General features: G+C 54.3%; 2 protein-coding genes and 1 long non-coding RNA gene across 3 annotated transcripts in view; 2 read left to right on the top strand and 1 right to left on the bottom strand.

Moving 5' to 3' along the window:
* Nucleotides 1-7,346, top strand: part of LOC101953208 (alpha-2-macroglobulin-like protein 1) — a 68,544-nt gene extending 61,198 nt beyond the window's left edge. Inside the window, exons 28-36 of the mRNA XM_065577454.1 lie at nucleotides 240-396; nucleotides 3,082-3,293; nucleotides 3,912-4,124; nucleotides 4,275-4,399; nucleotides 4,806-4,896; nucleotides 5,319-5,387; nucleotides 5,836-5,938; nucleotides 6,602-6,643; nucleotides 6,962-7,346. Of these exons, the coding sequence (XP_065433526.1) occupies nucleotides 240-396; nucleotides 3,082-3,293; nucleotides 3,912-4,124; nucleotides 4,275-4,399; nucleotides 4,806-4,896; nucleotides 5,319-5,387; nucleotides 5,836-5,938; nucleotides 6,602-6,643; nucleotides 6,962-6,996 (1,047 nt within the window). The 3' untranslated portion in view covers nucleotides 6,997-7,346. The remainder of the gene's footprint in view (nucleotides 1-239; nucleotides 397-3,081; nucleotides 3,294-3,911; nucleotides 4,125-4,274; nucleotides 4,400-4,805; nucleotides 4,897-5,318; nucleotides 5,388-5,835; nucleotides 5,939-6,601; nucleotides 6,644-6,961) is intronic.
* LOC135977299 (uncharacterized) lies at nucleotides 1,522-15,142 on the bottom strand. The gene is made up of 3 exons (XR_010594739.1): nucleotides 15,045-15,142; nucleotides 11,219-11,372; nucleotides 1,522-7,565 (listed from the first exon to the last, which is right to left on the bottom strand). It is a non-coding gene; the product is annotated as an uncharacterized LOC135977299 (long non-coding RNA).
* A 589-nt stretch (nucleotides 15,143-15,731) lies between these two features.
* On the top strand, nucleotides 15,732-18,823 carry LOC135977298 (uncharacterized). The gene is made up of 2 exons (XM_065577465.1): nucleotides 15,732-17,406; nucleotides 18,348-18,823. Exons 1-2 carry the CDS (start codon nucleotides 16,827-16,829, stop codon nucleotides 18,821-18,823), a joined length of 1,056 nt encoding a protein of 351 aa, XP_065433537.1. The 5' UTR covers nucleotides 15,732-16,826.
* Nucleotides 18,824-23,295: the final 4,472 nt, after the last annotated feature.

Below are 23,295 nucleotides of genomic sequence, written 5' to 3' on the forward strand. Positions count from 1 at the left end.
GGCTCTGGGGGGGATCTGGCCGTGGCTTGGGCGGGCTGTTTATAGATGGGCCCGGGGCCCGGGTGGCGGTGGGGAGGGTGGATGGGTCGTGGGAGGTGACAGCTGCCTGCCTGCTGGAGCATTGTTAAGGCCCCATGGGGTGGTTACCAGGGGATGTGCCCAGGCCCCAGGCGCAGGGCGGGTCTTCTCTGGCCGGTCCAGCCTGACGGGGAGTCTGTTCGGTGTCTCCCCCATCCCAGGACCCCATGGTGACCAGGGCCCTCCAGTGCCTCCGGGAGTCGAGCACCAGTGACCTCTACACGCAGGCGCTGCTGGCCTACGCCTTCGGGCTGGCGGGGAGCACTGAGCTGCGGGACACCCTTCTGCAGCGCCTGGCCCAGCACAGCGTCAGCGCCGGTACCGGCAGCACCTCGCTCTAGTGCTCTCCTCTCTGCCGGCCTCTAGACACATGGCAGAGCCAGCTGCCCCCCACGGCCCTGCCCACCCAGGTGCCCCTTTGCCCTGGGGCCTTCTCAGCCTGGCAGGGGAGCTGGGTCTCCGTGGCCCAGTCAGTCCGTGGTCTCTGCTGAGGCTGCCAGCAAGGGGCCGACGCGCTGGGCTCTGTCATGGGGACACTTCTCCCCTCAGAGCTGGAGTGAGATCGTCCCGCCATTTCCCAGGGCCCAGCGCATGGAGCGAAGGGGGACGAGGCTGGGTCACTGCCAGGCTGGGGGGATTGGAGCTGGGAACCTAGAGGGGCAAAGCCCCATGTCCCAACCCAGCCCTCTAAAGCACCCGCGGCCAGGAGCGTGACGGGGTCCAGTGGGCTCAGAGCCCATGGGGCAGGGCCTTGCGTAGGCAGCTCCCAAGGGGAATGGGACGTAACCGAGCCCTGGGGAGATGCCGCGGGATCCCAGCCCCCACTGTGTTGGGGACATCCCAGCTGGGGAGTCCCTGCCCGAGGCTTCTCTGTTGGCCTATCTAATACTGGGAGGGGAACAGGCTGCACTGGGCTGGTGGCTGGCTAGGTCCTGCCTTCTCTGGGAGACGGGGCTGTACACGGAAGGAGGTCTCTGGGTGCCCCTTTGTCTGCAGCATGTGCCCCCCATGGACCCATGGGAGACTGCCCGTCCCCCAGCTCCAGTTTCCCTAGCCTTTCCCTGCACAGATGCCCTTGGATTTTGTAACAATGCTGGTTCTGGTGGGACCCAACTGAGAGTATTAATTTAGGACAAATTGCTTAAATCAGGGCAGTTACAGCCCAAGGCTGGGGTTTCTATGCACACCAAGGCAAACCAAACCAGCCAAACAGAGAGGCCTTCGGTCTCACCCCACTGGCTACTATAAGTTACACAAGCAATTTCCTCAGACACTCCAGTTTCCCAGTATCACTACCAGTGCCACTCATTATGGGCACAAATGGTTATGAAAACCAATACCCCAGTAAAAGAAAAAGGTTCTCTTGATCCCAAAGGACCAAGCCCCAGACCCAGGTCAATATACAAATCAGATCTTCCCCACAAATCATGCTGTTGCCAATCCTTTAGAATCTAAAATCTAAAGGTTTATTCATAGAAGGAAAAAGATACAGATGAGAGCTAGAATTGGTTAAATGGAATCAATTACATATAGTCAGGGGCGGCTCCAGATACCAGTGCAGTAAGCGTGTGCCTGGGGCGACAAGCCGCGGGGGGCGGCCTGCAGGTCGCTGTGAGAGTGGCAGTCAGGCCGCCTTTGGTGGTGTGCCTGCGGGAGGTCCGCCGGTCCCACGGTTTCAGCAGCAATTCGGCGGCAGGCACGCCGAAGCCGCGGGACCAGCAGATCACCTGCAGAAACGCCGCCGAATCCGCAGACCGCCCACAGGCATGCTGCCGAAGGCTGCCTGACTGCCATGCTTGGGGCGGCAAAAAACATAGAGCCGCCCCTGCATACAGTAATGGCCAAGTTCTTAGTTCAGGCTTGTAGCAGTGATAGAATAAACTGCAGGTTCAAATCAAGTCTCTGGAGTACATCCCCAGCTGGGATGGGACCTCAGTCCTTTGTGTAGAGCTTCCGTTTGTAGCAAAGTCCCTCCAGAGATATGAAGCAGGATTGAAGACAAGATGGAGGAGCTGAGCAGCTTTATATAGTCTCTTGCCATGTGGTCACTGCTTTCTTTGTCCCAAAGACAAGCTGTCCATCACATGGCATGGAAAAACCTCAGAGTTCTGTCCATAAGCATGTCCCTGCATCCCTTGCTGAGTCACAAGGTGTGTCTGCCTTCTCTCAATGGGTCAATTGTATAGCTGATGGTCCTTAATGGGCCATGAAGCAAGCTAGGCAGTACTGACACCAAATTGTCTGGGGTGTCACCCAGAAGCAGAGCAAAAGTTTGAAATACAGACAGTATAGAGCCAATACTTATAACTTTAATACAAAAATGATACATGCATCCAGATGCTCCCCTCCCGCCCCCAGCCCCGGGGGGCCCTGCACTCACTCAGGGCCTCTCTGCCCCCCTCTAGCAGTGGCCGCACTAGGCACAAGCAGATTAAACAATGGTTTAGGGCCCCAAGCAGCTCATGTGGCCTCCAGTTTGGTATTGCCACCAAAACCCATTCACCGAATGTAATGTGCCCTGCTTACCAGGGTGTCAGTGTGGGGGAGTTGGGATATTTTTTGGTTTCTGAATCTAATGCAGTTAATATTTGTAATGGGCTCGTTGGGGGCAGGAGGAATATTCCTGGTTAGCGCCCCATTCAGCTAGCACCAGCAATGTCCCCAAGCGGCCGCACCCCAGAGGCTTAGGGGTTGCCTGGAGCCAGTGACCCACCTGGGCTCGTCTTCTAGCTCAGACAGCAGAGGCTCAGGGGTTTCATGTCAGAGATCCAGGGTTCAGTCCCTGCTGACGACCCACCCAGGGGTGTCGTGTTACACTTGTGTAGCCCTCCTGTGCGCTGTGAATCAGCTGCCGTGTCCTTCCTCACAGGTGGCTGCATTCAGTGGGGAGCAGGAGTCCCTCTGGCCTGGGAAGCCCTTGGGGCCCCTTTGGAAAGCAAACAGGTGACCCACTGTGTTGTAACTGCAGCCGTGGGGCTGCCCTTTCCTCGCCCCCTCTCCTAGGGGGACAGCTCTACTGGCAGAGGAAGGTGAAGGCCCTGCCCAGCCCCTATTGGAACCAGGCCCCGTCGGCGGAGGTGGAGATGACGGCTTACGTGCTCCTGGCCTATCTCTCCCTGCCCAATGTGTCTGCTGCCGACATGGTGACCGCCACCCAGATCGTCCGCTGGCTCAGCAAGCAGCAGAACCTCTACGGGGGCTTCGCCTCCACGCAGGTAACACCCCTGCCTTCAGGCCAAACTAGCGCTGAGGCTCTGGTGGAGGAAGGGGCCAGGAGTATGGTTACCATATTTAAAAAATAAAAAAAGAGGACACTCCACGGGGGCCTGGCCCCGCCCCTTTCCCACCCCCGGTCCCGCCCCAACTCCGCCCCTTCCCCGCCCCAACTCCGCCCCTTCCCCAAAGTCCCCACCCTAACTCCCCCTCCTCCCTCCCAGCCACGCGAAAAGGGCTGCCCAAGCGCTACCTGAGTCAGGGGAGGAGCAGAGTAGCCGCAGGAGAGGAAGTGCCCGGCTGGTATTTTTCCCGGACATGTTCGGCTTTTTGGCAATTCCTCCTGGACGGGGGTTTGATTGCCAAAAAGCCGGACATGTCCGGGAAAAACTGGACGTATGGTAACCCTAGCCAGGAGCCCCCCGGGGTCTGCATCTCCACAGCTGATCCGGGGCCCTTCCTGGGAGAGGGAGTCCTGGGTGCAGAGCCCCCTGCCCTCAGGGGCTGGGAGCCGGAGTCCCGGTGTCAGCGCCCCAGCGGGTCCCGATCCTGCTGCAGTGAGTCTGAGCCAGGGTCCTCTCCCTAGAGCGTGACAGCAGCTCGGTGACTCTCCTCCCCAGGACACGGTGGTCGCCCTGCAGGCCCTGGCCAAATATGCAGCCCTGACGTACAGCACGAGTGGGGCTGTGTCGGTGACGGTGAGCTCCCAGGCTGGGGCCCTGCAATTCCACGTGGAGAACGCCAACCGGCTGGTGCTGCAGCGAGCGGCCCTGCAGGAGATCCCCGGGCAGTACACGCTGCGGACCAGCGGCAAGGGCTGTGTCTTTGTGCAGGTGAGTGCAGGAGCCCCTGGGGACCAGCCGGCCCAGTGGTGACTGGCTGTTCCCTTGCCCTGCCCCACGGTGCCTGGCTCTGGACCCAGGCTCTGATCTGTGGTAGCGGAGGCAGCAGGCTCTGCTCCAACCCTCTTGCTTGTCTCCCAGCTGACTCTGCGCTACAACATGCCGCCCCCAAAGAGCGCCTCGACCTTTGACCTGCGGGTGGAGACGGAGCCGAAGGAGTGCACCGAGAGCGCCAGATCCCGCTTCAGCCTCGTGCTGCACGCCCGGTACGAGCCCCAGCCCCTCACCCCCGCTGGGTCAGAGCGCCCGGGGGCAAGATCAGGCCCCAGGCAGCGGGGAAATGGCCAGGGACAGGACGGGGCAGGAATCAATCGCCGGGGGAGCCATCCCCCCACAGGGCTCGGGGCAGAGGCAGGAGGCCCTTGGAAGTGCCAGGGACTAAAGGGCTGGTCCCGGGGCTGATCTAATGGACAGTCGGCTCCCAAGGAGCTCCTGGGGCCAGGGCCCCTTGCCTGGGGAGCTCAGGGCTGGCCGGGATCACAGCCCAGAGCAGGCAGAGGGCATTAGAGACGCCTGCAGGCCGAAAAGACAGGAGGCCTCCCCTTCCCCTCCATCCCCCTGGGGTCTGTTACCAGGGCAAACCCTGACCTCAGCGCACGGCTTCTGTTGCAGGTACAGCGGGGAGCGCCCAGCCACCAACATGGCCATCATCGAGGCCAAGCTGCCGTCCGGCTACACCCCCGTCAAGAGGTCCCTGCGGCAGGTGAGCTTCCCAGGGAGGAGAACAGGCCAGGCCAGTCACACAGCATGAAACCAGGGGCTGATCCATGGGGGAGAGCCCAGATCCCCAGGAGAGCACAGATTGCAGCTCTGACCCCCAGGGGGAGCTCCCCCGCAGAGCCCTGCCCCCTGCCGTGGGGCACTGTGCAGCCCTGGGTCTCCCATCCAGTCACTGAGCAGGTCCTGACCCTGCTTAGCTTCCCCTACAACACAACACCCATGTCTAGACTCCCGCCCCACCCCAGCAGACACCCAGTGCTCAGCTGTGTCTGACATGGGGGGTGGCAGCCAGGCCCCTCGGCCACGGGGGCATTTGATGCCCCATGTCCCAGCCCCCCGCAGAGCAGTGACTCCGGCCCCAGCCCCTCCGTTCCTGGCTCAGCCGTTTCCTCCCTCTGCTCCTAGCTGGAGAAGCAGCGTTTGGTGAAGAGGCTGGAGGTGCAGAACGACCAGGTGACGCTCTATCTGGACCAGGTGAGTGCAGGTGGCTCCGGGCTTTGGAGGCCTGGTGTGAATGGGGAGGGCGTGTCCTACTCTGGCTCCACCCCATTACAGTTGCTCTCGTGGGCTCTGTGTCACACGCACGGCGTGGAGTCACTGAAATCTCCCCTGGTTCCAAGTGACCCATTTCCAGAAAGGACGGGGAGATGGGACCAGACTCCGCCAAACCCCAGGGAGGGCCATGAACGGAGCAACGGGAAGCTCAGGGTTGGGGAGGCTGGAGCTGGGCCCTGAGTGTGATGAAAGGGGTCACATTTTGCAGGGGGGTGGAACAGGGATTCGGGGGGAGCATTTTCTCACTGCTCCAGGCTGCAGGGGCAGGGGGAAGCGGCTGGGCCAGGCCGAGCCTCGGGGAGGAGGGGGTTCAAGCTGCCAGTGCAGACGTTCAGCCCAGGCGCTCGCTCTGTCGCTCTCTCGGTAGCTGACGAAGGAGGCGGCGAGTTTCACCTTCTCCCTGGAGCAGGATTTCCCTGTGAAGAATCTCAGAGCAGCCCCAGTGAGACTGTACGATTACTACAAGACGGGTGAGTCCCGCCCTGGCTCTGCCCCCATTACAGCTACTCTCTAGGCTCTGTGGCACAGTCAGTGACTGGGTGGGCGTATCCTGCACTGGCTCCACCCCCATTACAGCTGTTCTCGTGGGCTCTGTGTCACACTCAGGGCGTGGGGTCACTGAAATCTCCCCAGGTGCCAAGTGCCCCATTTCCATAAATCCCACTCAGGTCAGAGACTTCCTGGGTTAAATCTGTGGGGTCGGCTAACCGCGAGGGACATGGGAGCCGTGTGCTTGTCAGGCTAGTGGGGAGGGTGCTGCTGGTGTAACTGGCACTGTCCCAACAGAAGCAGGTGAGTCCCGCCCCTTCAGGGCCCCCCACATTTCCCCTGCCATCCAGCTCCTCAGACGCCCCCAGAATCCTTTGTGCTGGGTGCAGGAGGTGGCAAGACGGTTTCCATGAGCATTTTGAGGGGTGACTGATTGGTAATTGCTGGGCCCGTCTGACTTACTTGGAGATGGGGGATGGGAGAGAGCGCACAGTCCCACTCAGACAGCTGGGGGCGACGTCCCACTCCCTTCTAGGGCTCAGACCTACAGCAGGGATCCCCTGGGCCTGTGTGGGATTAGGGGGAGGGGTTCTCATCCCCCCACTGAGTCTCTCCTCCATTCCTTACATCCCTTGCTGTTGCAGGTGAACACACAGAGACTGAGTACAGTGCACCCTGTGGTTCAGGTAGGTGTGATGCACCCACACACAACTTCAGTCCCTACAACTTTATGGGTGGGGAGAGTCCATGGGCTGGAGAGATCTGTGTGTGTTGTAGATGGCAAAGGACGGGGAGATGGGAGCATGGAACCCACCAGGACCATGTGTGTTGGGGGAGAGACATCTTGGGGGAAGGGCCTATGTGGGGTACAATGGAATCTGTCTTGAGGGTGGGGGGTGACTCTGAGGTTGGGAGAGTTCTGGGGGGCCATGTCCACAGGTGTCTGCTGGGTGTGTGGGGGTGATTTTGATCCCGTCTCAGGGGATGTTTGTGTTTGTTTAAAGCCCCTGACGCCGACACGATGGGAAATTCCCACTGAAGCCTCCGCCCCTGCTGGGCAGCCCCCTCCCCTCCTGTCCCAAGAGCCCCGCGCCGGCAGCCGACACCCCAGGATCGGGGGGGCACGGACAGGCCTCGTCTCAGCTGCTGCTCTTCCCCGAACCAGCTGCACTATCCCCCTTAGCACCTTCTTCAGCCAACTCCTCCCCATTCGCTCTGCAAACATCCCACCTGCTCTCCCATCTCTCAGCCTCCAGACCCGCCCGCATGATCCCAGCTGTCTGTCACATGCGGGGACCATTGGCGGCAGTGGGGACCCCTGGGGTTTGCTGCCCGTCCTGCCTGGAGCAGCAGTTTCAGTGTAAAACAAAATACAAAAACCCACCTCTTTGTGAGGCTGTTTTGTCGTTTTGTGCCTGCCCTGCTGCTGCTCCTCACACGGCTCCTGTGCATCCTTAGAGCAGCCAGATCCTGGGTCCATGGCTCTGTCCCCTTCCCCAGCCCTTCGGTCATTGCTGTGGGGTTTGGCTTTAACCCTGGGGAGGCAGCTTCAGCGACAGCCCCCCAGGTTCCAGCCCCGCCTGGCAGAGCTGCCCTTGTTACACACATCTACATGAAAATGCAACCAGTTGAATTGAAGTTAGTTTTTAAACCAGTTTACTTACACCAGTGAAAACCCCAGTGTGGATGCACTTGTTGTGGTGTGATGGAGGGTTATTTCAGTTTAGGTTCAATCAATTAGGAATTGAAGCTAAACAAGAATCAACTCTTCTCTACCCGCTTGCATGGGTTGAACTAAACTGATTTTAAAAGCCAAGGTCTAAGAAAGGGAGGAACAGCTTGTCCAACTCCTTGTTGTTCTGTTTGTGTTTTGTTACCATCTGTTTAATTCCACGGACCAATGAACACTGTGGGGAAAGGCGATTGTTAACCGAAATTGGGTCAGCTAGTAAGCTTAGGGAGGATTAATGACCTACCAGAGTTTGGCAGAAAGCAGCACGTTTATTATATTGATAGCTAAGCTCGAAAGAAGGGGGAGAGAGAGGATCACATTCACACTTGCATACTCAAGCTCCCAGGACAGGCATGGCACTGGAGATCATAGAATCAGAAGGTTGGAAGGGACCTCAGGAGGTTATCTAGTCCCACCCCCTGCTCAAAGCAGGACTAATCCCCAGACAGATTTTTACCCCAGATCCCTAAATGGCCCCCTCAAGGACTGAACTCACAACCCTGGGTTTAGCAGGCCAATGCTCAAACCACTGAGCTATCTCTCCCGCCCCAGATGTCAGGATCCTTCAAGGTCTTGGTTCTCTGGAGCCAGGGGCAGGGCAAAGAAGCAGTTTGCTAGATCAATCACTGAAAACCACTTTGCCTCGGGTGGAATACTTTCCAACAATGTGGTCATGTCTGCCACCACTGGAGCCCGCTGTGGTGTGCAAACACTGATCCAGCAGTAATTTATAGTTAGTCTCCAGGTCTTCCCGTCTGCCTTGTGGACCGGCCAGATGGGGGAGTTGAAAGGAGAGGTAGTTAAGCAAACCACTCCCTGGTCTATCAGGGCATCCAATGTCTCACCCAAGCTTGCTCTGCCTCAGGAGGATACTTGTACCGTTTCTGGGGCGGTACCGGGGGACCCTGAATGACAATGGGCTCCCCCTTCCAGAGACCACAATCATATTTATCCTTAGCCCAGAACCCGGGAATCTGCTTTTTCCATTCATCTGTCTCTGGAACCTCCACAGCTGCCACCCCCAACATAGAGCGGGTTAGCACCCCAGAGACCCCTCCTTGTAGATCTTCTTCCCAATCCACTGTGGGGACCTGCCACATGCAGCGATTGGCACAATCTACCACCAAACGGAGCTCTCTGAGCTGATCAATCTCCAGAATAACTTTGCCTGCCAGCTGCAAATGAACCCAGGGGAGGTTAGCCACCAAATCTGCCAATTCCCACCTAGTTGCTGACAACAAGGTTCCTCTCTCCTCCTGGCCCCCATAAGCAGCCAGCACAACTGACCGAACTTGCACACATTCAAGGGGGGAAAAAGGGAAAAGCGAAACTGCTGCACCAGTATCCACCAGTGCCACACAGGGGGTATGTGTCAGTCCTGCCCTCATTTGGACTACTAGACGGCCCCCCTGATTGGGGGACAGGGTGGCTACCCATCGCCACCTGTCCTCCGGGCATCCGTCCTCCTGTGGGCTCCCCTAGGGGACTTACACTGGCCGATCCAAGCCAGCTGGCACAGTTCCTGATGGGGCTGGGATGCCCCTTTGCTCCCCTGCAGGAAGGGGTATCCCCAACTGCACGCACCGGAGCATCAGCTCCCCGATGGGTTTCCCATGCCAATCGTTCATATCCTTCCCCGTTCCAGCAAAACCTGCCAGAGGTTATTCCGCAGGCAGGACTGCCCTCTGCGGTTTCCAGACAGAGGGTCTGGTCTCCCGAGGTTTCTGCGGTCTACTGCCGCCACCTTAGAAGCCTTGCCCACTGGTGGTTGTGGCACAGGCGGGGTGATGACAGCAGCCTGCCGGACTGCATCCAGTAGGGATTCCACTTCCGCGGGTTCCCCAGACCTCCACCTCCCGATTGCCTGCTGTACGTGGACTGGGAGACCCTGGGCGATCAGCCTCAATTCCTCTGGAGGCAGGGCCATTTGAGTTATGGTCGGGGGTACCTGCCCTCCCGCTGTGGCAGCCACACTCCGGCCATACAAACATGCCAGGAGAACCATTCTCTCTATGAACCGGACGGGGTCTTCCCCAGGTGCAGCAGCCACCGAGACAAACTCTGCCAACAACGCGCGCAGGCGCCATCCCCCCAAACATATCAAAGATACTATTGTGTGTAGCATGACCAGCTTGCTGCCAAGCCACCCCTGCTAAATCTCCTCCCAACCGGACGTGGCTTTTAACACCTGTCGGGTCTGAGATAGGTTCAGTCCCTGATCCAAACACTGGGTCACCATGTTCCAGGCCCACCCGCTGAACCCAGAGCGCAAGGGGCCACTCGGGGTTTTTGCTAACTCTATTGCTTGCGGGGGTGTCAACTCAATCTCTGCCACAGTATGCCCGGTACTTGGGGCTACCCCGCCACCTGCGGGCGCAGGCCCATAGTTTCGGACCACCCTCCAGACTGCCGCAACATGGTGTCTGGGGTCCGGCCATCCGGGGTCTGAATCCGGGGGATCCGGATCACACCAGATATCCCCGTCCCAATCATCATATGGTAACACACACCCCTGGGCTTTCAGCCCAACGGCAGCGACCCCGGCTGAATAAGCCCCCCGGACCCTGTTCTCCCGGGTGGACCCCTCCAGGGCCAGGTCCTTCAGGCAGGTAACTGCCTGGCTCAGAGCTGCATTCTCTACTTCCACCCACTCCCGCTCCTCCTCTGCTGCCGCCACCTGTAATGCAGCTACAGAGAGGGAAGACGCCTGGGCCAGAGCCTGCGCCTTCCACATATCCTGTTCCTTCTCCAACTCATTACACTGGTCCTTGAGTGAGTCTATTTCAGTGGTGAGCTGACTCTTTGCTGCCTGCCATTGCCAGCCTGCTTGCCACAGCAGCCAGGCGGCTGCACAATCCAGTCCCGCCTTACTGGGACCATATATAAGTACATATTTATCCAACATGAGCTCTAGTTCAGGAATTGTACTCCCAGGTGGAACTGCCCCTGGCATCCAGGGGTCTGCCCCTTTCTTTTGGAGCCATGCTAACAACACCCCGGGCGGCGGCGGCGCTCCCCAAGAGGGGGTGTATTCTCGCTCGGGCTGCTTTGCCTTTTTCTTTCCCTTGCTCCACAGTGGCATACTTAGAAGCGATGTCCTTTTCTTCCTGCGATGGGTTGCTAGCCTACCACTTTTTACCCTGGCTCGAGCCGGACGCGCTCAAGAAGCTATTAGGGGCACCAGGGGATTTACACCTAATTCTCTCCCTTGCCCTATACCAGTCCTCCGTAGTGACGTCCTTTTCTCCTTGCAGTGGGTTGCTAGCCTACCACCTTTTCATGCAGGTTCGAGCCGGACCCACCCAAGAGAGCACCGGGGGGCACCAGGGGACCCCTACTCTTGGGTCAAATCCTCCACTAAGCTACCCGCATTGTCCACCATTAATGTTACCTGAAATTGGGTCAGCTAGTAAGCTTAGGGAGGACTAATGACCCAGCAGAGTTTGGCAGAAAGCAGCACGTTTATTATATTGATAGCTAAGCTCAAAAGAAGGGGGACGAGGAGTCACACTAAAACTCGCATACTCACGCTCCCAGGACAGCCACAGCACTGGAGATGTCAGGATCCTTCAAGGTAAGTGTCCCACAGCGCAGCGATGGATGGTGCGATGAAGGTAAGTCTTCCCAAGGCACGATGGAATGCAATGCAGTGAACCACTGGCCAGGCGGTCCAGGTGAAGGGCCTTCACGGGAGGTACAAGCTTGTGAGTGCACTCCTGAGCACATGGCCCCTTCCCCTTTTAAGGACCTACTCCTCATGGCCTGCGACTAGAGATGACTTGGCTGCATCTGGTTGGTCACACTCCACCTTGGGCAGTGTCCATGCATTGGGTGTGTGAGTGCTGCCTAATTAGAGTCCCAGACATCTTGTCTATCTAGGAGCTCTTCTGATCTTCCAGCTGTTTAAGCAGCCCATTCATCCCACAAGCATTCCAGGAGGGAGGGGTGGGGGAAAGCCACTTCACAGGTATTCAAAGAGGGAGAGGAGACAAGGGGAGGGAGGGGGGAAAGTGTAACAGACCTTTTGAGCATACAGGTTATACATAGCATACAGACCACTGGTGCTCCTACAACAGCGATCTTTGTGAAAGGTCTATCCCCAGTCAACCACGGTGTGAGAGCCTAATGTACATGCTGTGGGATACCCAGCCAGTCCTCCAGAGACCCCAGGGCAGAGCAGACTTGACATTCCTGATACTTACAGGGTAAATAGGAAGCAAGAAAAATAAATACATAGACTGTTCAGACCCTCCCTATCCATCATAAAGAAGCAAGAACTTTTTGTAGGTCCCTTTTAAAAGTGGGAAGCTCATTTTCCCGTGTGCAGATGTTAAAGGCACCTGATGCAGTTTGTAGGTGCAGGGGCTTTCCCCAGGGCCAGAGTGTGAAAGATTCACCAAAGAGTCAAGATCACAAGCTCAGTCTCAGTTGGAAAGGATGGCACAAATACATCCCAGAGGGCTGCACGTACCTGTCTAAGGGAGCAGGAGAACTGGACTTTAATATTTGGGGAATAGGATGTGCACCCATATTGAAAGACGCTATTGTCCTCTGTACAGAAAGGGGGCAATCACACACAAAAATGTCTCTTTCTCTTTGCCCGGGCCTGGGTTCTGTAACTATAATGTTACACGAAGACACCTGCTAGTATTTAATTGCTGTTGCTGGTGATGTTTATAGGGGGAGCTAGTAGCAGCCCCTATATTTAGGCTGCCTGACCCTTTCCATAATAAAATAGTCTTGCAATCTTTTCTTTGCAACAAATCTGAGGAATCGTCCCAGTTTGAGGTGTCATTAGAGGAAGTTTTGGAACAAATTGATAAACTAAACAGTAATAAGTCACCAGGACCAGATGGTATTCACCCAAGAGTTCTGAAGGAATTCAAATGTGAAATTACAAAACTACTAACTGTAATCTATAACCTATCATTTAATCAGCTTCTGTACCGAAATGACTGAAGATAGCTAATGTGATACCAATTTGTAAAAAGGGCTCTAGAGGTGATCCTGGCAATTACAGATCAGTAAGCCTGACTTCAGTAAGGGGCAAACTGGTTGAAAGTATAGTAAAGAACAAAACTGTCAGACACATAGATAAACATAATTTGTTGGGGAATAATCAACATGGTTTTTGTAAAGGGAAATCATGCCTCACCAATCTACTAGAATTCTTTGAGGGGGTCAACAAGCATGTGGACAAGGGGGATCCAGTGGATATCGTGTACTTAGATTTTCAGAAAGCCTTTGGCAAGGTACCTCACCAAAGGCTCGTAAACAAAGTAAGCTGTCATGGGATAAGAGGGAAGGTCCTCTCATGGATTGGTAACTGATTAAAAGATAGGAAATTAAGAGTAGGAATAAATGGTCAGTTTTCAGAATGGAGAGAGGTAAATAGTGGTGTCCCCCAAGGTTCTGTACTGGGCACAGTCCTATTCCACATATTCATAAATGATCTGTAAAAACTAGTAAACAGTGAGGTGGCAAAATTTGCAGATGATACAAAACTACTCAAGATAGTTAAATCCAAAGGAGACTGTGAAGAGCTACAAAAGGATCTCACAAAACTGGGTGACTGGGCAACAAAATGGCAGATGAAATTCAATGTTGATAAATGCAAAGTAATGCACATTGGAAAACATAATCCCAACTATACATATACAATGATGCGGTCTAAATTAGATGCTACCACTCAAGAAGGAGATCTTGGAGTCATTGTGGATAGTTCTCTGAAAATATCCACTCAATGTGCAGCGGCAGTCAAAAAATCAAACAGAACATTGGGAATCATTAAGAAAGGGATAGATAATAAGACAGAAAGTATCATATTGCGTCTATATAAATCCATGGTATGCCCACATCTTGAATACTGCATGCAGATGTGGTCGCCCCATCTCAAAAAAGAAGGGGTGGAGTGGGGTGGGTCAGAAAGAAGAGGGGTCAGGGTTTGGGAGAAGGGGTGGAGTGGGGGCGGGACCTGGGGGGGGAGTTTAGCAGCCCCCAGGAACTGTCAAAGTTGGCGCCTCTACACTGTTCTATGGGAACGATGGCCTTTCACAGATTCCTTAGACATAGTTTGCCAACCCCCGTTTGTCCTCAGGAGACAGGTGGAGAACCGCTGACACAAACTGTTCAGAACAATCCCCATTACCCCTCCAGCACTTGTGTTCCTGCCTGAATATCACTGAGCTCGAACCTCCCACAGTGCCGCCTCCTGCTGCCACCACCAAAGCAGTGATGGGGTCACGCTGGGCACCGCCAGGCCTTTCCTCACCGTGAGAGCCATTAGCCTGGTCAGCAGGGGGCGCTGCAGACCCACCCCCTGAGTCATTTCAATCCAGCCCTGGGAAAGCCCTGCACTGACCAGGGACAGGGCCGGGTTGGGAGGGGCAGGACGAGCTGTCCCCAGTTGCTCGGTCCCAGCTCTGATTTCCAGGGGGCGAATGCTGCTCTGGGAGACGCTCCCACAGCTGTGCCTAGACCACACTGGGGCTGCACAGCCTGTTTGGGTTGTTGGCTGGGGCTGTCTTGGGATGCCCAGCTGTGACCCAGGGCAGAATTGGCTCTGTGATGCCAGGACTGGCTGTGACAGAGACCTGAGCTGTTCCATGGATGCCGATCTAAGGGATACGGGCCGCAGGCCTGATGCCTGATGCTCACCCCCTTCCAGAATCGCTCTCCCCCGGGGTGGGGCCTCCCACCCCACCCCCGGCTTCACCCGCCCCAAAGGACCCTGACTGCCTGGTTGTGCTGAAATCCCTGTTACCTTTGAACCATCACAGGGGACAGGTAAATATTTGAGGGTAAACCAGCAAGGGGCAGTGACCTGGGGCCATCTCTCTGCATCCCTGGAGCTGACACCAAGCCAGGGCAAGCAGGCTGCAGTCTCACTGTGTAGGTGTCTGAAGTGGGGCGGGACAGGAGGTGACAGACCAGCCCTTTCCCCTCCCCCTCTTCCAAATCCCAACTCACTCCCTTGTGTTTTCTTCTGAGTCTCTCTCTGCAGGAGAGTCCCAGTCCCAATGGATCATACATCCCTCTCCCAGCCCTGTCTGCCCCCTGCACTGGACAGGACATTAATGAGACACAATGCATCCCACCCCCACTGCAGGAATTCAGAATGGGCTGGGTGTAGGGGACTCGGGGCAGTGGGTATTTCTGTTACAGAGCCGATTTGCCCATTAAACAAGGAAACCCAGTTCTCCTCCCCCCCTCGAGTGAGGGCAAACATGGAAACTGAATTCTCCTCCCAGCCCAGCTGGGGCTCCGCTGGCGCGTGTGCCCATGTGTGAGTGAGAGCCCTCAGCCAGCTGGTAGATTTTTGCACCCCAGGTAATTATTTCATACCATAAACCTACCGTAAAAGAACATGATTCACGCGACGAAGCTGAGCGCTGGCACGTTAGGAAATGTCCGACTCACAGAGCGAACAGGACGTGCTTGTGTAAGAACAGACTGTACTATGACGTGCTCGCACGAGGGGGCCGAGTGAGGGATGACACAGGCAATCTGCCCTCTGGCATTGCTGAACTTTTCACTTCTAGACTTTGCAACCTTCATGCTCCTGGGATGGAGTTTTGGGGTTTAATTTCTAGTGCTGGGGGGAGGGGTTAAAGAAAAAAAACATTTTCTTGCTTGCCTCTGTACAGACCCCAGCCCTACAGCCCAGAGCCGTGGATTGTAAGACCAGGAGGGGCCATTAGATCAGCTGGACCAGTGGGTCTCACACTTTTGTATTGGGGACCCCTTTCGCTCAGCAAACCTGTGTGCCACCACCCCCTGCTTATAAACTACAAATCCTTTTTTTATATTTAACACTATTAGAAATGCTGGAGGTGAAGTGGGGTTTGAGGGTGGAGGCAGCCAGCTTGCGACCCCAACATAATAACCGTGCAACCCCCTGAGGGGTCACGACCCCCAGTTTGGGAACCAATGATCTCGACTGAGCTCCTGCATAACACAGGCCAGAGAGCTGCATCAGCTCTCCCTGTGCTCAGCCCATTGCTTGTGTTTGAACACAGCCTGTCCTCCTGCAAGGCAGCCAGTCGGGATTTGAAGATGTCCCTCGTTGTTCTCTCCATCCCAACTTGTAAATAAGAGCCAGTGGAAAAATGAAAGTTGGCTCCAAGCACAATGCGCCTTCCCCTCGGCCGAGGTGTATTTCGATGGGAACCCATAGGAGGAGCTATTCTGTCTGTGCCCTGTCCCATCCAGGGGGTCTGTGGGGCTGGCTCCGTGCGGTAGAAGAGCAGGGGGTCTGTGGGGTTAGGAACAGGCTCAGTGCTGATGAAGGGCAGTGGGTCTGTACAGCATGTTCAGTGTGGGTGGAAAAGACGAGGGCTGGAGCCACAGGCTCCGGCTTCCTCTGGGCCCTGGGGGTGCTCAACCCCCTGCTCTGCCCCAAGCTCCCACCCCGCCCCTTCCCACCCAGTTCCACCCCTCCCCCAAGCACATCTTGTCCCCACTCCTCCCCCTCCCCCCAGCTCCTCCCGCACACGGTGGAACAGCTGATCATGGTGGGTGGGAAACGTTGTGAGAGAGGGGGAGCAGTTGATCAGCGTGGCTGCTGGCAGACAGGAGGCAGTGGGAGGAGGAGGAGCTGCCTGCCAGTGGGTGCTAAGCACCCCTAATTTTTTTCCATGGGTGCTCCATGGCTGAAGCACCTACGGCATCGGCGCCTCTGGCTGGAGTATACTCAGCACACAAGCAATGTACGGAGACTGTGGCAGCAAAGATTCAGCTTCATAGGCCTGGTCTACACTAGGCATTTATGTCGAAGTTAGCACCGTTACATCGAATTAACCCTGCACCCGTCCACACTGCGATTCTATTTAGTTCGACATAGAGGTCTCTTTAATTAGACTTCTGTACTCCTCCCTGACGAGGGGAGTAGCGCTAAATTCGACATAGCCATGTCGAATTAGGCTAGGTGTGGATGGAAATCGACGCTAATAGCTCCGGGAGCTATCCCACAGTGCACCACTCTGTTGACGCTCTGGACAGCAGTACGAGCTCGGATGCTCTGACCAGCCACACAGGAAAAGCCCCGGGAAAATTTGAATTTGAATTCCTTTTCCTGTCTGGCCAGTTTGAATCTCATTTCCTGTCTGGACATCGTGGCGATCACAGCAGCACTGGCAATGATGCAGAGCTCTCCAGCAGTGATGGCCGTGCAGTCTGTGAATAGAAAGAGGGCCCCAGCATGGACTGATCAGGAAGTCTTGGATCTCATCGCTGTGTGGGGCGATGAGTCCGTGCTTTCTGAGCTGCACTCCAAGAAACGGAATGCAAAGATCTATGAGAAGATCTCTAAAGACATGTCAGAGAGAGGATACAGCCGGGATGCAACGCAGTGCCGCATGAAAATCAAGGAGCTGAGACAAGGCTACCAGAAGACCAAAGAGGCAAACGGACGCTCCGGATCCCATCCCCAGACATCCCGTTTCTACGAGGCATTGCATTCCATCCTCGGTGCGGCCGCCACCACTACCCCACCACTGACCGTGGACTCTGAGGATGGGATAGTGTCCACGGCCGGTTCCTCAGACATGTTAGGGGACGGGGAAGATGAGGAAGGAGATGAGGAGGGCGAGGCAGTCGGCAGCGCTCACAACGCTGATTTCCCCAACAGCCAGGATCTCTTCATCACCCTTACAGAGATCCCCTACCAAGCGTCCCCAGCCGTTACCCCGGACACAGAATCTGGGGAAGGATCAGCCAGTAAGTGTTGTAAACATCTAAACATTTATTTTTAACAGAACAGGAATATTAACAATTAAAAGAATGGGTTGTTCATGATTACTTTGCCCTAGGCGCTTAACGGTTCAGTCATGGGCAGTGCAAGTTTTGAAAAAAAATCTAGCAATGTCCGGTTTTCCGTGATTGTCCTGCCCAAGCCGCTCTACTGTTTAGTCCCTGCTACTGCAGCTACAGTAAAATGCGGTCTATATGTCCGGGGATAGAGCAGTAATCCTCCTGGGACATCTCGATGAAGCTCTCCTGGAGGTAATTGGAAAGCCGTTGCATGAGGTTCCTGGGGAGAGCGGCCTTATTGGGTCCTCCGAAGTATGACACGTTGCCGCGCCACGAGACTATCAAGTACTCGGGAATCATTGCTCTGCACAGCAGGGCGGCATACAGCCCTGGTCTTTGGAGGCTTTCCCGGAGCATTCTCTCTCTCTCGCTCTCAGAGATCCTCATCAGGGTGATGTCGCTCATGGTGACCTGCTTTGAATTAGGTAGGGGAATGTTAGTGTTGGGACTGCTTTCCCGTTCCTTTACAGAACTGTAACCGCTGGTTTGCAGCCACGCAGTGGAGGCGGGAGAGGGGCAGCCGAAAGGGATCGTTCCCGGGGACAGCCGCGAGGGGGTGGGACAGGAGCAGAGTTCCCGCTTGCCGGATTGCTGGCAGCAGGGACTGACACAAGTCTACGGCTTACCATGTCTGCCTGCAACAGAAATTCTGTTGTGCTGCCCCGCTTCTCAAATGTGCTGTGCAAGACCCCAGGCACTGAATGCGAAGGCCGAGAATTCGACCTTGTGCTGAGTGCGCATGTGATAGGTGCTGTGCATGGTCTTGTTCACAGAGAAAGACTATGTTCTTTGTTCACAACTACATTTATCTTTCTGAGGAATTCACTCCCTTTTTCCCATTTCCACAGCCCCATCTGCGACTGTCTCACAACCTAGCCTGGCATCACACTCCCAGAGGCTAGCGCAGATTAGGCGTAGGAAGAAGAGGACACGGGAGGACATGTTCTCGAAGCTTATGGCCTGTTCCCAAGCCCAGGCAGCACAGCAGACCCAGTGGCGGGAGAACTTGACCCAAATGCACCAAGCAAACATGGATCGGGAGGAGAGGTGGCGGCAGGAAGACCAGCAGGCGACTCAAACGCTGCTTGGACTACTGAGGGAGCAAACAGACACGCTCCGGCGCCTTGTGGATGTTCTGCAGGAACGGAGGCAGGAGGACAGAGCCCCGCTGCAGTCCATCTCTAACCGCCCTCCCCCGCCACCAAGTCCCATACCCACCTCACCCAAAGTGCAAAGAAGGAGAGGCGGCAGAGTCCGTGCTAACTCTCACTCCACCCCTGCAGAGAGCTCTAGTAGCAGAAGGCTCTCATTCCCCAAAATTTGAAAAGTTCTTTCCTTCCCGCCTGACACAAGGCCCCGTCCAAGTTTAACCTCCCAGTTCCATGTGTAGTTGATAATAAAAAATACGTTTCTGTTAACTACTGTTTCAATCATGTTCTTTTGGAGGAGGAGGGGAAAGGGGGTTGGTAATTGGACAGGACAGTCACCTTTGGCAGGGTACATAGTCGGGGGCAGGCACAGCAGCAGGGCACATACACAGTGCAGTGATGCAGTGACTAGTTACCCTGGTTAGTCTGGGAGGTTGTTTTCATGTTATGTTGGGGGGGGGGTTGCTCTGTGACTTTGTGGCGGGGGAGGGCAGTTACAGATCTTAAGCGGCGGTCCTTATGCAGGATCACAGAGCCACGCAGCAGGGGATCTGTAAACGTCCTCCCCCTGCCACAAAGTCACATAGCCCCCCCATACACACAGTACCGATCAGGAGGGGTGACAGGCTCCGTTGAAACAACCATCCCACCGCAGCGGAGCCTGTCAATCCTTGAGTTTAGAAGCTTCATTCGCGTCACTACACTACACCCGCTCCGCACCACAGTCTGCGTCCCAGTTTTAAAAAATTCCCGCGAAAACAGTATTAAAGAAAACGGTGTGCATTAACAAAGTAGAACTATTTTTATTTCGAAACGTGTGTTGGAAGGGGGGTGAAGGGGGTATGTAACTGGATAGGATAGTCAACATTAACTGGGTAAAGAAACGGGGGCAGGTTCAGCTTCTCTGTACACAAACTTTAAAGTGACAGGTTACCCTGCTCACTCAGGAACTTTGCTTTCAAAGCCTCACGGATGCACAGCGCTTCCCACTGGTCTCTTCTAATCACCCGGCTGTCTGGCTGTGCATAATCAGCAGCCAGGCTATTTTCCTTAACCTCCCACCCCGCCATAAAGGTCTCCCCCTTGCTCTCACAGAGATTGTGGAGCACACAGCAAGCTGCTATAACAATGGGGAGATTGGTTTCGCTGAGATCACAGCGAGTCAGTAAGCTTCTCCATCTCCCCTTGAGACGGCCAAAAGCACACTCCACCACCATTCTGCACTTGCTCAGCCGGTAGTTGAAGAGTTCTTTTTCAGTGTCCAGGGCGCCAGTATAGGGCTTCATGAGCCAGGGCATTAGCGGGTAGGCTGGGTCCCCGAGGATGACTATAGGCATCTCCACATCCCCAACAGTTATTTTGTGGTCCGGGAAGTAAATACCTTGCTGCAGCCGTCTAAACAGACCAGAGTTCCTGAAAACACGAGCGTCATGAACCTTGCCCGGCCATCCCACGTAGATGTTAGTAAAACGTCCCCTGTGGTCCACCAGTGCTTGCAGCACCATGGAAAAGTAGCCCTTTCGGTTAATGTACTGGGTGGCCTGGTGGTCCGGTGCCAGGATAGGGATGTGAGTTCCATCTATGGCCCCACCGCAGTTTGGGAATCCCATCGCTGCGAAGCCATCTATGATCGCCTCCACGTTTCCCAGGGTCACTACCTTTGGCAGCAGTACATCAACGATTGCCTTCGCTACTTGCATCACAACAACCCCCACGGTAGATTTGCCCACCCCAAATTGGTTCGCGACTGACCGGTAGCTGTCTGGCGTTGCAAGCTTCCAGAGGGCTATGGCCACTCGCTTCTGGACAGTCAGTGCAGCTCGCAACCGGGTGTCATTGCGCTTCAGGGCAGGGGACAGCAACTCACAAAGTTCCAGGAAAGTTCCCTTCCGCATGCGAAAGTTTCGCAGCCACTGGGATTCATCCCAGACCTGCAGCACTATGCGATCCCACCACTCAGTGCTTGTTTCCCGTGCCCAGAATCGCCGTTCCACGGCATCAACATGACCCATTGCCACCGTGATGTCCTCGGCGCTGGGTCCCGTGCTTTCTGAGAGGTCTGTGCTACTCTCAGACTTCAGGCCATCACTGCGGTGCCGTAGCCTCCTCGCCTGACTTTTCTGTATCTGCCTCAGGGAAAGCTATATGATAAGCTGCGAGGCGTTGAGAGCGGCCACAACTGCAGCGATGTTCGCAGCGTGCTCCATGCTCGCAGTGCTGTGGCGTCCGCGCTGTCAATGACTGGAAAAGTGCGCGAACTGATTTCCCGCCGGCGCTTTCAGGGAGGGAGGGCGGGAGTGATGGACGGATGACGACAGTTACCCAAAAGCACCCTGGACACATTTTGTTACCCAGAAGGCTTTTGCGGCTACACCCAGAATTCCAATGGGCAGAGGGGACTGCGGGAACTGTGGGATAGCTGACCACAGTGCACCACTTCGAATGTCGACGCTTTCACCGTTAGTGTGGACTCACAAAGTCGAATTACTGTCCTTAGTGTGGACACACACGTTCGACTTTGCAATATCGATTCCAAAAATTCGATGCAAGTAAAATCGAACTACTCTCGTAGTGTAGACAAGGCCATAGATTCCTGGAGCAGAACTTAAAGGAAACCATGCAACCTTGATTTCAAAATTGCCAGTGATGGAGAATTCATCACAACACTTGGGAAATTGTTCTACTGGTTAACTACCCTCCCTGTTGAAAATATACACTATATTTCCAGTCTCAATTTGTCTAGCTTCAACTTCCACCCACTGGATTGTATTATGCCTTTCTCTGCTAAATTGAACAGTCTGTTATCAAATATTTGTTTCCCATGTAGGTACTTATAGACTAATTAGCCATCTCTGTGGTAAGGTAAATAAGTTCAGCACTTGAGGATATCACTATAACGCATGTTTCTAATCCATTAGTCATTCTCGTGGCTCTTCTTTGAACCCTCTCCAATTTATCCACATCCTTCTTGAAAGTTGAAACTGGTCACAGGATTCCAGCAGTGGTCGCACTAGTGCCAAATACTGTACAGAGATAAAATCACCTCTCTGCTCCTACTCCAGATTCCCCTGTTTATGCATCCAAGGATCACATTAACCCTTTGGGCCACAGCATCACATTGGAAGGTCATGTTCAGCTGATTATCCAGCACTGCCCCAAACCCTTTTTCAGAGTCACCCATCCTGTAAGTATGGTCGACGGTCTTTGTTCCCAGGTGTGTACATTTACATTTAGCCACATTGGAACACATATTGTTTGCTTGCGCCCAGCTTACCAAATTTATCAGTAATTTGTCCTCTTCGTTGTTTACCACTCCCCCAATGTTTGTGTTGTCTGCAGGCTTCATCACTGATGATTTTAGGTTTTCTTCCACATCCTTGATAAAAATGTGAAATATCATAGGACAAAAAAATGATCCTTACATGACCCCCTGGAAACTCCTCCGATCAATCATGGTTCCCCATTTACAATTATATTTTGAGACCTATCAGTAAGCCAGTTTTTAATCCATTTAATGCGTGCCATGTTAATTTTATATAATGTTCCAGTTTTTTAATCAAAATGTTGTGCAGTATCAAGTCAAACATCTTACAGAAATCTCAGTATAGTACATCAACACTATTACCTTTATCTATGAAACTTATAATCTCATCAAAAAAAGATATCAAATTAGTTTGACAGGATCTGTTTTCCATAAGCCCATGCTAATTGGTATTAATCATATGACTCTCTTCTAATTCTTTATTAACCAAGTCCCGTATCAACCACTCCATTATTGTGCCAGGGATCCATGTCAGACTGACAGGCCTCTAATTACCCAGGTCATCCCATTTAACATTTAAAGTATTAGCACAACATTAGCTTTCTCCCAGTTGTCTGGAACTTCCCCAGTGTTCAAGACTTACTGAGAATCACCACTAATGGTCCAATGAGCTCCTCAGCCAACCCTTTTAAAACTCTTGGATATAAGTTATCTGGAGCTGCTGATTTTAAAATGTCTCACTTTGGTAGCTGCTGTTTAACATTCTCCCCAGATACTAGTGGAATGGAATGAGTGTTCTCCTCTTCATATGACATGACAACTTCATCTGTTTTTTCCCAAATGCAGAACACAAATATTTATTGAACCCTTTTGCCTTTTCAGCATTCAGGAGCAGCAGACGCTCCCAAAAAGTGGGGTGCCACTGGTGCCCGAGCCATGGCCCCCCTTTTCATCATCCATTCCACACGAGCCCCCATCCCCACATCACCTCTTCCCCCCAAGAGCCCGCCCCCATTCCCTCCTCTCTGCCCCCTTGCACCCATTGCTTGACCTTACAGTAAAAAGTGAGAGGAAATAGCCCTGCCGCTTTTTAAAATGATGGGGCCATGGCCCCCTAGCACCCCTGTCCAGTGCCCTTGTCTGCATTATTATTGATAATTCTACCATTTCATCTAGTAATGGACCAGTACCATTGTTAGCATTCAGATTATTCTTCGGATATGTGGCACTTCATGTAATTTCTGATAAAGTCTACCAGGGCACAGTTCCACATAACTCAGCCCAAGCAGCAGAAGTAATAGCTGTCATTGTTGCACTAGAAAATGCCAACACCAATACAAACATCACGGTTTGCACCGATTCAGACTGGATAATGCGAGCATTGCT

This window comes from Chrysemys picta, chromosome 24, assembly GCF_011386835.1.
Source record: "Chrysemys picta bellii isolate R12L10 chromosome 24, ASM1138683v2, whole genome shotgun sequence".
NCBI lineage: Eukaryota > Metazoa > Chordata > Testudines > Emydidae > Chrysemys > Chrysemys picta.

What these genes read in the sequence shown, in the direction of transcription:
- LOC135977298 (XM_065577465.1), top strand. Translation starts at nt 16,827, where the DNA reads ATGATGCAGAGCTCTCCAGCAGTGATGGCCGTGCAGTCTGTGAATAGA. An exon ending in ATCTGGGGAAGGATCAGCCA is followed by an intron (nt 17,407 to 18,347) that starts GTAAGTGTTGTA and finishes CCATTTCCACAG; the next exon opens with CCCCATCTGCGACTGTCTCA.